Source organism: Mobula birostris, chromosome 17 (genome assembly GCF_030028105.1).
Source record: "Mobula birostris isolate sMobBir1 chromosome 17, sMobBir1.hap1, whole genome shotgun sequence".
Classification (NCBI taxonomy): domain Eukaryota; kingdom Metazoa; phylum Chordata; class Chondrichthyes; order Myliobatiformes; family Myliobatidae; genus Mobula; species Mobula birostris.
The window spans coordinates 46,433,868-46,451,241 of NC_092386.1; the positions used below are offsets into that span (position 1 = coordinate 46,433,868).

Here is a 17,374-nt window from a genome sequence, read left to right on the forward strand (position 1 = left end):
TTCTACAGATTTTTAGTGACTACGGAAGCTTTACAAATTTGCAACTTCAGTTTCTGTAGAAGCCACACATAATGACTAGTATTTCAATATTAAACCAAGATTACTTGAGTTTTTCTGCTTATAACCTAATGCAATCTCAAAGACCACCAAGCAAGGAACACCTGAACATGTACGACTAATTACAAAGAAGAAACATGGATATATATAAAAACTTATCACTCATCATTTGGACATCTTCACACATATTATCTTTATCTCCAACTTTCAGCTAGAAATCTGCAATCTGGCACATATTTCCACTCAATGCTAATCAATACAACTCTAGGGTGCTGTGTGTGGACACTCCCATCAAAATCACTCCTGAGTTGTAAAGTTCAGGAACTGGAACAGAATGATAGTATAACTTAACCTGCATATCACTGTAGTAATATAATCTGTGCTCCCTGTGTCTGGTCTTGTGATGTGTGTGCATTTCCATGCAAGTACATTTAGCTTTATCTTTTATTGTGCTTATCTGTATTCCTCATATACAGTTCTGTGCAAATGTCTTAGGCAACCTAGATTTTTTATATAAATTTTGTTTTAGATGTTTATTTTTTATCTTCTGCATTAGTGTCAGTAGTAAAGAGTAAATTTTTGATTTCCAAACATACATTGTCTAAAAAATTAAATGTTAGAGTTTTTTTGTATTTCGCTAAAAAAAGTAACATTAAGTAATAGACCACTTTTCAAATAAAACCTTGATTACTTTGTAGGTATATAGCCCAGTGTATGATTAAACAAGATAACAAACAGGTGCTAATGATGAATGACATATTGAGTTAAATGAACTGAACTGATTAACTGAAAATGAAAAGGATGGAGAAGAAATTGAACTGGGCAAAGGACCAACAAATTAAAATGTAAGGGTGCGGTAGATGTGACAGGTTAACCTTCAAATAATCAATTCTTACACCGGGGCAAGAGTGAGCATAGTAATGAGACACAAGATGGTCATCCTGCATCAGCAAGGTCTCTCCCAAGCAGAAATTTTGCAGCAGGCAGGAGTTTCAAGATGTGCTGTGCAAGCTCTTCTTAAGAAGCACAAAGAAACAGGCAAGGTTGAGGACCAGAAATGCAGGGGTCAGCCAGGGAAACTGAGTGCAGCAGACAAGAGCGACATCAAACTCATGTCCCTTCTAAACCAGAAATCCAGCACTCCTATCAGCTCTGAACTCGCAGAAACTACTGGAACTCAAGTACACCCCACTGTCTGGAGAAGCCTTATCAGAAGTGATCTTAATGGAAGAGCCAAAAAGCCAAGCAACTCACCTACGCACAAAACACAAGGATTGGGGTGTTGAACAATGGCAGCACATACTCCGAACTGACAAGTCAAAATTTGAAATATTTGGCTCAAACAGGAGGTAGTTTGTAGAAGAGCTGGAGAGTGCTACATGGATAAGTGCAGCCAGCAGTAAAACATGGCAGAGGGTCCCTGTAGGTTTGGGACTGCATTTCTGAAAATGGTGTTGGTGATCTGATCAGAATTAATGGAATCCCCAATGCTGAGAAGTATAAGCAGATTCTCATCCATCATGAATACCATCAAGGAGGGGTCTGATGGGTCCTAACTATATTCTGCAGCAGAACAATGACTACAAACACACAGCCAAGGTCATAAAGAACTATCTTCAGTGAAAAGAACAAGGAGTTCTGCAATAGATGGTATGACGTCAACAGAGCCCTGATCTCAACATCATTGAGGCTGTCTGGGATTACCTAGAGAGACAGATGCAAGCAAGGCAGCCATAGTCTGCTGAAGAACTGTGGCAAGTTCTCCAAGATGCCTAAAACAACCTATAAGCAAAATTTCTTTTACAACTGCACAACAGTATACCTAAGAAAATGGATGCAGTTTTAAAGGCAAAGGTTTCAATAGGTACATTTAATGTCAGAGAAATTTAAGCAATATACATCCCGAAATTCTTTTTCCACCTGTAAATGGTGCTTACATTAAATATTGATTATAGTTTTTTTTAACTGTTTACTGCTCTTTATAGTAGTTTTTTTGATATTTAGAAACTTTTCATTATTTTTGAATGCATTTCACTTTACAGATTTATTTTTACATGTGCCTAAGACTTTTGCACAGCACTATACATTCTATGCAACTGGAGCTGCCATTAGGACACTATTCTCTCAGCACTGGTGACAGCACACTACTGGAAGCAAGTGTGTCAAGATTAAGGGGACTGTGGATATATGGTACACTTAGCTGTGCCCCATTATTACTGAGCTGCAGTTTTGTTTTGCAAGTTAAGACTAGCTTGATCAAAAATGGTAGGTGTATTTCAGTGCCGGATTAACCTAGTAGCAAAAGTAGCATATGCTACAGGCCCTGCACTAAATGCTTGCAAGCTGCAGTCCGGTGAAATCAGCATCTCACCATATTCTCACGACGATCTGGCAATGCTGTTGTTTTCATGTCGGGGGGGGGGGCTGCATGCTGCATGGTATGTGTGTGCAGGCGTGTGTTGGCTCCTTGCTGTGTCGTGGTGACCTTTGTGCTATCTCCCACACTCCCAAGCCGCTGCAGCGTGCACTGTTACGCTGCTGGAGGGTGCGACGCTGACTTTGACTGTGCGCTATGTTTTGCCCTCTGGACCAGCTTTGTGAGGTTTTTAGATATGGAAGGTCATAGTGCTGAACAGCTCACTCAAAGTTTACTTGACTTTTTAAAGGAAAATGACATTGATATAAAAGACTGCCATGGTCAAAGTTATGACAATGCCAGCAACATGAGTGGCAAGTATAGTGGCTTACAAGCACGAATTAAAGAGCTGAATGAGTTTGCGGATTACATTCCATGTTTTGCACATTCACTAAATTTGGTTGGAAAATATGCTGTTGAATGTTGTCAAGAAGCATTAATTTTCTTTCAATTTGTAGAAAGCCCGTACACATTTTTTTCTGCTTCTACTTATCGGTGGGATCTCCTTTCTGCTGCATTATCTGATGGTGGTGCTCATTTGCCCATTGTGAAAAGAATGTCAGATACCAGGTGGTCAGCTGGTGCAGATGCAACAAAAGCACTTTTACACAGCTTTTCTGCAATAAAACAAGTCTTGGATGACATTTCAAGTAAGAAGGCAGAGTGTCGACAATAGGCTTGTGGACTACTTTCAACCATGATAAAGCTGGAAACAGGAATAATGGTCATATTGTGGGATCAAGCATTACAGCATTTTCAAATGACCAGTGCTTCTTTGCGATCTTCTGGCCAAGACTTGAACACAGCTTGTGCAGTCTATGAATCTTTGCATGGATATACAATAGACAATAGGTGCAGGAGTAGGCCATTCGGCCCTTCGAGCCAGCACCGCCATTCACTGTGATCATCCACAATCAGTACCCCGTTCCTGCCTTCTCCCCATATCCCTTGACTCCACTATCATTAAGAGCTCTATCTAACTCTTTCTTGAAAGCATCCAGAGAATTGGCCTCCACTGCCTTCTGAGGCAGAGCATTCCACCAGATCCACAACTTTCTGGGTGAAAAAGTTTTTCCTTAACTCCGTTCTACATGGCCTACCCCTTATTCTCAAATTGTGGCCTCTGGTTATGGACTCCCCCAACATCAGGAATATGTTTCCTGCCTCTAGCGTGTCCAATCCCTTAATAACCTTATATGTTTCAATCAGATCTCCTTTTATCCTTTTAAATTCCAGTATATTCAAGCTATGTGGTCTACTTTTTCAAACACTGAGCAAAAAGCCAAGGATCTAAGTGTGAAGATTATCAACAACAAACTCGAAGAAAACACAAGCAAAATTACGCGTATGATGATTTCAGTGGTTCCAGCACTCTTGATCCACTTGTTGAATCTCAAATGCCTTCTCAGAAGATTAAAAGCCAAACATTTCTTGCCATTATTGACAGCTTGCTTTCTGCCCTGTCAAAAAGGCAGAAAGCTTATCTAAAGGCAAATCGTGTTTTTGGATTCCTTCATCAGTTACAGTCGTTTATATCTGAAGAGATCGTAAAGAGGTCATCAAATCTTATTAAATCAGATCTGGAAGAAAGTCTTGATGAAGAATTTGTGCAGTTTACTGAACTGTCGAAAACTGATCTTGCTTCTCATATTGGCACCAAACAAGACCTTGTAGAGTTACAGTTGTACCGTTTGATAACTGACAATTCTTTGGAGTCATGTTTTCTAAATGTAGAAAACACCTTGTGCATCTATTTGTCACTCATGGTTACCAAATGCAGTGGAGAATGCTCATTTTCAAAACTGAAAAGGATTAAAAATGAACTAAGGAGCACCATGGGTCAAAACAGATTGAACAATCTCAGTCTAATGAGCACTGAACATGAACTTCCGTGTGAAATAGACACTTCCAGTATCATCAACAAATTTGCTCATGCCAAATCTAGAAAATGTAACTTTTAAATTGTAATTTTGTACTTTTCACATTTGAAATTGATACCTACATGTAAGTAATACTATTACTGAAGTGTCAGACATTTGTCATTATCTGGCTGTACTGTATAGCAAATGAAAAAATTGAATTACTTTACTATGCAAGTAAATAATTTATGTTTTAATACTTATGTGCATTTTTTAAATTTAGAGCCCCTTTATAACATATGCTACAGGCCCTGCACTAGCTTAATCCGGCCCTGGTGTATTTGGACCATAAAGAACCTCCACACAGAAATAACTGATCCAGCAATGACTTCCAGACATGGAGTGAATTTCTGTAGAAGTCCTTCACTTATCTACAAGGTACGACCACTGAAGACACTAATGAAATTGATCCTCAATAACTCTGATCATTGCCCATTTTGTTGTAATGTGGCTGAACGGTTGATTTGCAAAACATCAACACTGCTATGTAATCCCTCTTCTTTCCTTTACTCTAATTGTTTCCCCAATTGAAAAGCAAATTCTAAAAAGTATCCTCCTACAAATTTAATATTGCATGCCCAACAGCATTCAATAAAAGAGAAATAATATTTAGATGTCTGGAATTATTTACAAAGTTGTTAAATCTAAAATAAGGTTAAAAATGACTCACTTTGGATATGGTTCAAACTCCCTATGGGCGGAAGTTCCCACTTGCTTCAAAAAGGCAACAATTATACCTGTGTCTAAGAAGAATAATGTGAGCTGCCTTAATGAATATCGCCCGGCAGCACTCACATCTACAGTGATAAAATGCTTTGAGAGTTTGGTCATGACTAGACTCAGCTCCTGCCTCAGCAAGGACCTGGACCAACTGCAATTTGCCTATTGCCACAATAGGTCAACGGCAGATGCAATCTCAATGGCTCTTCACACGGCCTTACACCACCTGGGCAACACAAACACCTATGTCAGAATGCTGTTCGTTGAGGATAGCTCAGCATTTAACACCATCATTCCCACAATCCTGATTGAGAAGTTACAGAACCTGGGCCTCTGTACCTCCCTTGGCAATTGGATCCTCAACTTCCTAACCGGAAGACCACAATCTGTGCGGATTAGTGATAATATCTCCTCCTCACTGACGATCAAAACTGGTGCGCCTCAGGGGTATGTGCTTGGCCCCCTGCTCTACTCTCTATATACACGTGACTGTGTGGCTAGGCTTAGCTCAAATACCATCTATAAATTTGCTGATGATACAACCACAATCTCAGATGGAGAGGAGAGGGCGTACAGGAGCGAGATATACCAACTAGTGGAGTGGTGTCGCAGCAACAACCTGGCATTCAACGTCAGTAAGATGAAAAAGCTGATTCTGGACTTCAGGAAGGGCAAGACAAAGGAAAACACACCAATCCTCCTAGAGGGATCAGAAGTGGAGAGAGTGAGCAGTTTCAAGTTCCCGGGTGTCAAGATCTCTTGAGGATCTAACCTGGTCCCAACATATCAATGCAGTTATAAAGAAGGAAATACAACGACATTAGGAGTTCGAAGAGATTTGGTATGTCAACAAATACACTCAAAAACTTCTATAAATGTACCATGGGGAGCATCTGACAGGCTGCATCACTGTCTAGTATTGCGGGGGTGGCTACTGCACAGGACCGAAAGAAGCTGCAGAGGGTTGTGAATTTAGTCAGCTCCATCTTGGGTACTAGCCTACAAAGTACCCAGGACATCTTCAAGGAGCGGTATCTCAGAAAGACACAATCCATTATTAAGGACCTCCAGCACCCAGGGCATGCCCTTTTCTCACTGTTACCATCGGGAAGGAGGTACAGAGACCTGAAGGCACACACTCAGCAGTTCAGGAACAGCTTCTTCCCCTCTGCCATCCGATTTCTGAACAGACATTGAACCCGTGAACTCTACCTCACTTTAATATACAGTACACTATTTCTGTTTTTTGCATGATTTTAATCTATTCAATATACATATACTGTAAACTTATTTTTTCTTATTTTACCTTTGTTTCTTCTTCTTCTATATTATGTATTGCATTGCATTGAACTGCTGCTGCTAATTTAACAAATTTCACGAAAAATGCCGACGATAATAAACCTGATTCTGATTTGAAAGATACAACTGGCAGCTACCGTACATACTTGTTCAGCTACAAAAACTATGAAACAGCATGTAGGGGTTACTTGAAAACAAACCAAAACAGCCGAGGACTAAGCCAGCTCAATCAACGTGCTTCCAAATAATGAATTTCCAATTCAAAAAAGTATGTTTGATTCTATTATGTTTTGTAACTTCAAAACATTAAACTAATTCAAGAAAGATGCAGGGGGTCTGAAAACAGGGGTGTAACTTCGATTTTACTTTTAGCAAGATGCATACATATCATGTGGTAGCATGATGATGTATGAAATGTATTTATGCATATAACCCATAACAAAGTATTTAAATGAACAAGAATGCTTAATCAACCAGTGTACATACAAGATTACTTATAAAAATAGAAAAAAAGATTACCAAAATATTATTGAAATATTAAATATTCAACACTCCTCCCTGCTTAGCTATAAACTGCAATTCAATAGAGAATGCGTTTCAACTACATACACAATATATTATCTAATGTAACTACTATGTACAGACATCCACAACGTAGCAAATTTTAAATTGTCCCATTCAGGCTTAAAGGTTTAATCACGGTGGAGAACTTCCTACTCTTGTGGGATAACATCATTCCTAACAAGGGGGAACACTCTGCTTGGCAGGTGAGACTTGTGTCTGTGAAAACAATCTCAGGTTCTGGGGCATCCGCCGTGATGATTGTAGGAGGTTGACTCAGACCACAGGAAGTTGTTCTGACAGCTCTGGACACCTTCTTCTCCTTTTCTCTCTTTGGATCTACTTCAGTCTGTTTCTTTTTCTTTCTCACATTCCTTCTCTCTTTTGCACTATTCTTTACCTCCATCTCTTCCCTCCTTTTTCTTCTTCTAGTTCGTGGATCTTGATCTTGGGAAGGTCCATTTACTTCACTGGAGTATTCTCTTATTAATCCTTCTATTGCTCCCCTTAAGATCTGATCTCTTCTCTTGGTATCCTCATCCACAACATCATCTGATGAACCCTCTGTTTACGTATCTCCATTAACTCCTTTCTTTATTGCCTTCCATTCATCCAGCTGGGCTTTGGTCTTTGCATCTAGTTTTACAAGCAACTTTTTGTTTCTCACTTGAAGTTCATGCATTAACCTTAATGCACGCAGAGTAGAGTCTGGTTTTTTATATTTGCAAAAGCTGAATGCTTGCAACTTTCCTGAAGCTCCTTGGACTCTCTTTCAGCTTAAGAGCAAGCCATATTTCGCAGGTAACTGCCTGATTAACATAACAGAAGCTTTCTTGGATACATTGCCTACGAAAACTATTGTAGTCATACCACTGGTTTCGACACTTTTACACTTCTGAGAAACATGGTTCTTCCATGGTCCAATCTGCTTTCCAATCAGAGGTTTGTCCTTTGTTGTGCAACGGTTCATGGTGTAAGGCAGGGGTCCCCAGCCACCCGGCTGCAGACTGGTACCAGGCCGCAAAGCATGCGCTACCGGGCCGCAAAGCATGCGCTACCGGGCCGCGAGGAAACGATATAATTTGGCGATATGAGTCAGCTGCATAGTCATAGTCGTACTTTATTAACCCCGGGGGAAATTGGTTTTCGTTACAGTTGCTCCATAAATAATAAATAGTAATAGAACCATAAATAGTTAAATAGTAATATGTAAATTATGCCAGTAAATTATGAAATAAGTCCAGGATCAACCTATTGGCTCAGGATGTCTGCTCCTCCCAGTGAGAAGTTGTAAAGTTTGATGGCCACAGGCAGGAATGACTTCCTATAACGCTCTGTGTTGCATCTTGGTGGAATGAGACTCTGGCTGAATGTACTCCTGTGCCCACCCAGTACATTATGTAGTGGATGGGAGACATTGACCAAGATGGCATGCAACTTAGACAGCATCCTCTTTTCAGACACCACCGTGAGAGAGTCCAGTTCCATCCCCACAACATCACTGGCCTTACGAATGAGTTTGTTGAATCTGTTGGTGTCTGCCACCCTCAGCCTGCTGCCCCAGCACACAACAGCAAACATGATAGCACTGGCCACCACAGACTTGTAGAACATCGCCAGCATCATCTGGCAGATGTTAAAGGTCCTCAGTCTCCTCAGGAAATAGAGACGGCTCTGGCCCTTCTTGTAGGCAGCCTCAGTGTTCTTTGACCAGTGTTCTTTGGCATCTTTCCTCATTCCCTGACACACCCACTGTTGAGCTTGAACGCATGCAAGGTCATTACCCGCACGTCCTCCATGTCAGCGCGGGAAGGAGATCAACTCCTCGAGCTTGCAAATGACGGCGGGCTGAAAAGTATGTTTGACATAACATCTGTACCGGCATTCCGGATCAAAGTCAAGGCTAAATATCCTGAGACAGCCACGAAAGCACCGAAAACGTTGCTTCCATTTCCAACATATCTTTGCAATGAATGCAACGAAAACTAAATTGCGTAATAGACTGGACATAAGGAACCCCCTTCGAGTATTGCTGACTCCCATCACCCCTCGTTAGGAGCACCTTGTTGCAGGGAACAATTATTCAGCCCAGGGCTCCCACCGATTCAGCGATATTGGTGTGTTGCAATGATTTTATATGTTCATATGGAGAAAATATGTGCTGTGTGTTTAATATCCAAACGTTACTTAAAATGTTATGATGCTATTGACTTACAAGTGACTTAACAATTACAGGACGGAAACAGGCCATTTCTGCCCTTCTAGTCCGTGCCGAACGCCTAGTCTCACCTAGTCCCACCGACTTGCACTCAGCCCATAACCCTCCATTCCTTTCCTGTCCATATACCTATCCATGTTTTTTTTTTAAATGATAATATCGAACCTGCCTCTACCATTTCTACTGGAAGTTCGTTCAACACTTACTTCAAGCTCCGCTGTCCTCCCCCGGTAATTGACTTATCACTATATTCATGCGAGGAAAATATGCGCTATGTGTTTAATATTAAATTCATTAGAGAAACCCTTTAGACACGAAATTGAAAGTATTAACCACCTATCACCTATATTCCGGTCGCGATTAACACCCCCGCCCCCCCAACAGAATCGCCAAAAAACATTTGTACAAAAAAATAGGCACGTACACGCATGCGCAAGTCATGCATGCGCACTGGTGCCCGCGCAAGGCTTCGTGGTCATTGTAGTTTTTTTCTCGGGGTAATCCCAACGTATTTGACTGCTACTCTTGTCCGTTGGCAACCCTTCACCCCCACCCCCGGGTCGGCCGGTCCACAAGAACATTGTCAATATTAAACTGGTCCGCAGTGCAAAAAAGGTTGGGGACCCCTGGTGTAAGGCATGGAGACAGTTGTGACATCCTACAATACCTTTCTTAATTCGCTTTCGTATGGCTTCATAGCAGGAAATGTGGCATGCAAATGGTTGATGGATCTCCAATCTAGTTATAGTCGTCTCAGCCAATCATGTCCCCACAATGCTGGTCCTTCTGTTTTTACCACATACAAGGTCAATGTGGCTTGTTGGTTGTTCACAGTTACAAATGGTTTTTCCCGCAGGAATTACCTTCTCTCCAGTACAAGTTCTTAAATTGGATATCTGTAGGTTTCAGTTTGTTATCTTTGAAATGCCTCTCAAACTCATTTTGTGGAATGACTGGAACAGCTGAACCAGTATCTAATTCCATCTTAATTAATTTTCCATTCACTTCTGGCATAAGCCAAATTGCTTGCCTATTGCTAATTTTCACACTGTAAATCTCAAGGCTACACACTCCTGCATCACTCTCACTATTATCAGACTTTTGACCAACAGCATGCAGATTAATACTCGTTTTGAAACTGCAACTTGACTTTCTAGGTTTTTCTCTTCCCGGAGCAGTCCATTTATTTTTATCTGCCCAACGTGCTCTTTGTATCTGTCCTACTTCATTGCATTTTCTGCAAGTTTCGCCTTTAAATCTACATTTGTTTGGCATATGTGAGCGCCTGTCAACAGTAACACAATTTGTTTGACCAGGCCAGATGTAATTTTGTTCACGCTCAGTTTCATTGCTGACTGCAACTCAAAAGCATCTCTGTTTTTCCCCATTGAAACATCAATTTCAATTGCTCTTTTGAATTCAAGTTGTGCTTCAGTTAGAAGCAGTTTCTGAATGCTTCCTTGTAATATTCCACAAACTAAATGACCTCTCAGTGCATCATTAAATCCATCACTGAACTGACAATGCTCAATCTCTTCAATTCAGACACGTACACTGAAATAGGGTATCCCTCCCTTTTCACTCCGCTTATGAAATCCAAAGCATTCTGCAATCAACAATGGTTTGAATTCTAGATGTTCCTGCACTACTTTCACAATAACAGCAAAGCTAACTGTGGCTGGTTTGGTTGAAACAGTTAAACTTCCGAGCAAACTGTATGCCTTTAAACCTAATAAACCCAGCAAAATTGGTGCTTGCTTCTCATTGGTTATTTCATTTGCTTCAAAATACTGTTCCAATAGCTCAGTATACATGAGCCAATTATCCCTTTGTATAATCATGTTTGTCAATCTTTCTAATGTAACCAGCCATTTCAGATTTTTTAATGATTATAATCACCCAGCACTCACTCTTTATGAACCCCAAATTCTTCCATTTACTGACTTTAAAAAATTGATCATGTCTCTCTTTCTGAATACTGTCTCTCCACATGCTGGGCTGCACTAAGCTGTTGTTGGTTTATTAGGAATGTCTCGCTGGCTCTAAAGGGTTTGCACCAACTCGTGTTCGTTTGAAAAATAACAAGTCACCAATGTTATGTTTTGTAACTTCAAAACTTTAAACTAATTCAAAGGAAGATGCAAGGAGTCTGAAAATACAGGTGTAGCTTTGAGTTTACTTTTCGTGAAACACGCATGTATCATGTGGTAGTTTGATGACATATGCAATTAACATATAACCCATAATGAATCATTTAAGTGAACAAGAATGCTCAATATAAATATACACACACACACACAAGATTATATTAAAATATCATTGAAATATTAAATACACAATATATCCTTTGTGATGATTCCAGCAAAGACAAACAATTTTAAAGTGATAAAAAGAAATTAATGAAAGTAAATTAGTGGTATAGTGATCATAGCATTCAAATGAGCGTAACTAAGCATTCTAATTAGAGATATAACTATGCGCTACTACAATACAGACAGAAAATAGATACATGGCTCTGAAGCAGCATTCATCTACAAGTGTTTAGCAAGATGATCTCAGTATTATTCTTGTTTTTGTTGACAAATCCCAGATTTTCAATCCCATATTAAAAGGTTGGTAACAGAAGCATCCAATCTTCGTGAGCCAAAGGAAACTGCACCAGCAATTTACCTCTCTTTCTCTGATGGCAGTGAGCCAAAGTAATAGTCGCTACTGAAGTGTAGCATTTCATACTACTAAATGTTTTATTTGCACATTTATGAGATGATTCCTGATCAGGACTGTAAACTATTTAGTATCCATCTCAAAAAATGGAATTAAAGACAGTTACCTGAAGGATTGATATACATTATTCCCTCCTACCAATAATCGGTAGGTTTCCTCTGGAGACTTCTTCAGGTAGATTACCTAAAGGAAACAAGATTAAGCACATGAAATTTTCAAAATACATTTGCAGCAATTTTAGTGACATTTCAATTACAAAGTCAAATTCACACATATAAATTTCTATTCTTCGGTTATGCCTTCTGAAGTAAATTAAAATTAGCATTCTTTTCAGACTGTAAATTAGAATGTAAATTAAATCTGTAAGAGAACCCCTTTCGGAATATACAACAGCTAAGCACATTTATAAACTGGCTGAAGATCACTACGATTAGAATACCACGGAAATAATATTATCCTATGTGGACTGTAATGAATAAAAAAGTTCTATTATGTTCGGGCTTCATAATATATGATCAGTCTAGTATCATTCACCGCAGATCAATAATAAAGTCAATAAAAAGCGTAAGTAAATCTATCTTAATTGAAATTAAGTTTGTGATAGTGGGGGCTTAACATTCTTGCAGTGTGATTTAATTTCCTACTGTAGAGTGATTTGCTAACCATTCCATCATGGTACCTACCATAAAAGGCAGATAGATTGCAGAGTAAAATGCACGAACTAAATAAAGGCTTAGATGAAAGCTAAAAATAAACGAGTACATAAGTGTTTTTATTCTTCTGACGCACACTTTATAATCAAAGTCTTTCAAATTCCTGAAGGGCCAGTTAAGAGCTAAAATACAAAACTTTCCATTAATTAATGTTTAAATCATTCCTTATACAAATATAGGACAAAATTCTAGTTTGCTCCAACTAGGAATTGCTGTGTTTAATCACAAATGTCAGTTACTCCCATAAGCACCTGATTTTTTCAAAAGGAACACACAACAGAACAAATATGAAAATGATCAGAATACAGGTCTTCAAACAAATTCAATCCCCTAATGTGAAGAACACAAGTTCTCTGGCAGCAGATTATGACAAAATACTTCGCTATATGAATGCAAACAATAATCTAGTGTTGAATAGGAGTCCCTGAAAATGCTCTCGTCTCACAGTGATCTAACTGATTTCTTTGTTTATTTTAGCAGTTCTACCACAAGCCATGAATTATCAACAGCAAAATTACTGTTGTCTCTATTGACAGAGTGATCCAGAAATATTAATTCACACTATTGGCTATAGCATTCAAACAGTTGTAGCCTCTGCATTTTACAGCTACTTAAGTTCAACATTTTATACCTGCAACATTACTCATCTAAAATTAAAGCTGACAGTAATGACCCACTAGAGGGTAGTTTGTCTGCAAGGTCAACATCATGGTCCAGCAGTCCTGATTGAGCCTAATCCAGTGGTGTACTAAAAATAATTTGCACCATGTGAAATTCCACTTTGGAGTCTCTGGATTCCAACACTTTGTTCATAATTCACTTCGTAGCATATTATTTGTGTTTTATTCTCATGGACTATCACCAGAGTGCAGTCCTCTGTCCTGAGGTCACTGAGTACCTCTCACATTAGAAGAGCAAGGTTCTGAGAGCATATTAGTTTTAGTAGGGGCAAACACGCATAAACAGAAGAGTTATGCAATACCAGACATCCCACTTCTCCCGGAAGTGCCGGTAGTCTCCTGCATATTAATAGTGGCTCCCTGATGCCCGCAAATTATATACAATATCACGGAAATCAATTTTTTTGAGAGCGAGCGAGCGAAAGCAAGAGAGCGTGCCAGAGACAGAGAGCACAAGAGTGCGTGAGAGAGAAAGCAAGAGAGCAAGAGAGCGCACGAAAGCGAGAAAGTGCGCGCGAGGGAGAGATTGCGAGAAAGCAAGCGAGAGCGCGAGAAAGCAAGTGAAAGAGCACGAGCGACTGCGAGCGAGAGAGCGTGAGAGAGAAAGCAAGGAGCGCGAGAGACAGCAAGAGAGCATGAGGGAGAGAAAGCAAGAGAGCGCGAGAGAGCACGCGAGAGACAGAGAACAGTACGCGAGAGAGAAAGAGCGCACAAGAGAAAGCGAGAAAGCAAGAGAGCGCACGAAAGAAAGTGAGAGAAAGAGTGCGTGCGAGAGATCGCGAGAAAGCAAGTGAAAGAGCGCCAGCATCTGCAAGTGAGAGAGAGAGAGAGAGAGAGAGAGAGAGAGAGAAAGGAAGAAAGAAAGAGCGCCATGGCAGAGAGTTCCAAAAAAAAAAGAAAATATAAAATGTACGTCACCCTCAGACTACAGTAAAGTGTAACCCTGCGTAATAGGGGTCAAAAATAATGACAGTGTCGCTCGCTGCACTGTTTGCAACAGTGACATTTCTATTGCCCATGGTGGGTTAAGACTGTAAAGGACATGTTGAGGTGAGATTAACAGGTGTCATTCGTTCATTAGCATAGCTAACATTATTTAAACTAGCTGGCTAGCTGCTAAGGAGCTACTCTATTGCAGACATCCCACCTCTCCCGGAAGTTCCGGGAGTCTCCCACAAATTGATGGTGCTACTTCCCTGAAATGAGTTTTTTGCAGGGTGGGATGTCTGCAATACTGCTATTTGTTTTCTCCTACAATATCCATTCCACAATATTAATAAAGCTATTTTGTCACAAATGTGTCATTACAGATAGAGCATGCCCAACATAATATACAGAATAATATCTCTATGAATGTTATAGCTTTTAGCAATATCTTGGTGTTTCCAGCACTTTATTCCACTCATATCCCCTTTCCCAGTTAATCAAGTAAATAACCTCCTTCATTTCACCCAGATTACCTATTTCTACCTCAATTCTTCTTCCGTCTTCAGGCTTAACTTCCTTAACAGTTTCAAAGTAGCATCATTTATACACTTCAATTTTCCAGAAAATCAACATCAAATCAGACCATACGGAAGGCTGCTGCCACAATGTTATTGACTTGTCAATACGATGGAGAAACAATGTTTAGCTTCTGACTATAAAGCAGAACGATATGTCAAGTTTAAAGCACTGATGAACTACTGAGCCACAACTAACCTCAAAGTAATAACAAGTTTAGTCACTTTAGCTAAAGTTATTAAAATATATGCCGGTATTATTTCAGATATTTAGAATTTTAATCAGTAAGTGCAGGAAAGAAAGTTCTGCGAAGAAAAAACATCTATTTTAACTGATACAAAATGCTAATCAGAAAAGGAAATCGTGTTTAACTTGGTGGAACTGCAGTTATCGATGTTCTACTGTTAAACACAGGAATATTGAAAAAGAATAGAAACTTTCTGCATAAAATAACTTGCTTAATCCAAAGTTAGAGAGACACAGAGAAATACAGCATGAAAACAAGGCACTTTTGACCACTGGGCCTGTACTAACCAAGTTATCGTTAAGGAATACACCAACTGTTTATTTTTTTTGTTTTGCAGGAAAACCTAACTGAAGTAATTACATAATGTGAAACTTGAGGATATTGTTAGTAGGCAGAATTGAAAAGAAGGGCAGCAGGTTTGATAATAAATGACAAATCTGAGACAACAGGAAGAAATGAGGAAATGAACTTGGTTCACAAAGTTAAACCAGTTAGGGTAGAAATAAGGAATAACAATAAGGAGAAAACACCTTTGGAAGCAATCTATTGACAGTAGGCTATTCTGTTGAACAGACCAAAAACTGAGAAGTAATGCAGGCAATACAACAGCAATGACGGACTTTAATCATCATAAAGACTGGCCAAGTCAGACAACAAATATCATCTCCAAAAGATGAATACAAGAATGTATTTGAACTACTTCCCCAAAACAATACAGTGTGTATCCAGCTTGCAAAGGTAAAAGTTTCTCTCTTGGGCGGGGGGGGGGTGGAGGGGGAGAGAATTGGAGGTCGGTGTCTGAGCAGAAGACTGGTGTGTCGTGAGAGATGGAAGATCTAAGGCTGTGTGCCCAGTGACCTGAGATCTTTGGGCACAGAGCTCGGAAAAAGCGATGCAACGGACTTCTAACATCATAAACCAGGGAGTCATTTGTTATGTCTTCCCTCTCACTGTGAAACAGAGACTCTTCTTTCTCCCTTATTAGGGAGAGGGGGGGAGAGAGGGGGGGGAGAGGGAGGGGGGGAGAGAGGGGGGGGAGAGGGAGGGGGGGAGAGGGAGGGGGGGAGAGGGAGGGGGAGGGGGAGGGGGAGGGGGAGGGGGAGGGGGAGGGGGAGGGGGAGGGGGAGGGGGAGGGGGAGGGGGAGGGGGAGAGGGAGGGGGAGAGGGAGGGGGAGAGGGAGGGGGAGAGGGAGGGGGAGAGGGAGGGGGAGAGGGAGAGGGAGAGGGAGAGGGAGAGGGAGAGGGAGAGGGAGAGGGAGAGGGAGAGAGAGAGAGGGAGAGAGAGAGAGAGAGAGGGAGAGAGAGAGAGAGAGAGAGAGAGATATTGTGGTATGTTGAATGCCGGGTGAACAATGTAGTCTTTGGAGTACTGTACTGCAAGTCTGTGCCTTTGCTGTTGACTTGCTCATGCTTGAGTGCTCGGTGGTGGGTGCAGATGCTTTTTTAAAAATGACCGGTGGGGGGGGGGACGGGGGAATTGTTGCTTGCAGCCGCTTACGGGAGGGAGGGGAGCTGGGGGGGAATTTGGGGATCTAACATTTAACTGTCATTCATTCTTTGGGGCACTCCTCTGTTTTCATGATTGGTTGCGAAGAAAAAGCATTTCAGGATGTATATTGAATACATTTCTCTGACATTAAATGTACCTTTGAAGATTGACCCATAAGGTTGCATAACTAGGTTACAAGCATAAACTAGCAAGAAATGTAATAACAGATAGAGAAAGCTACAAAGAAAAACAGTAACAAAAATAGTGCTGACTCAGAAAGTGAGGCATGGTGATATATGGGGATATTTTGTGTATGCCTGACATAAATTGACATGGAAAGTAGTAAATAAGCAAGAAGCAAATGAGAATAAGAAACTTAAAATAATGATTACTAGAGCAAAGGTTTCCAGGAAACCAGTATGATTAAGGGCCGTCAAATCCCTGGGTCTGCATCCTAGGATTCAAAAAATATATCTGCAAAGATAGTCGATGTATTGGCTGTTATCTTCCTAAATTCCCAGATTCTGGAAAGGTTCCAGTTGCTCATAAAAATGTCAATCTGACTTTTCTATATTAAAAAGGGGGGGGGAGGGATTATATGGGTTAATTAGCCTGTTGCTGTGTCTGTGCAGATATATTTTTATGCATGATAATGGGGCACATTGATGAGGTTTTATCATTCTGCACCTTTCAATGCAGCTTTATCTAATGGATTTACATCTAGCAAATTATCTGAGGATTTAGAATGGATAAAGGATAGCCAATGAACATAGTGAACTTGAACTTCAAAAATGCATTCAATGAAAATATTGTGCAAAATACTAATGC

At 40.3% G+C, this 17,374-nt stretch overlaps 1 protein-coding gene across 3 annotated transcripts in view; it reads right to left on the reverse strand.

Annotated features, from left to right (window-relative positions):
* The window catches only part of LOC140211655 (dual specificity protein phosphatase CDC14A-like), a 105,367-nt gene that overhangs the window by 47,387 nt on the left and 40,606 nt on the right, over nucleotides 1–17,374 (reverse strand). For all 3 annotated transcript variants that reach the window (XR_011889539.1, XM_072281652.1, XM_072281653.1), the window contains exon 5: nucleotides 12,021–12,097. Coding sequence is in view for 2 of the 3 variants with exons in the window: in XM_072281652.1 (XP_072137753.1) it covers nucleotides 12,021–12,097 (77 nt within the window). In the remaining variant the exon portion in view is untranslated. The remainder of the gene's footprint in view (nucleotides 1–12,020; nucleotides 12,098–17,374) is intronic.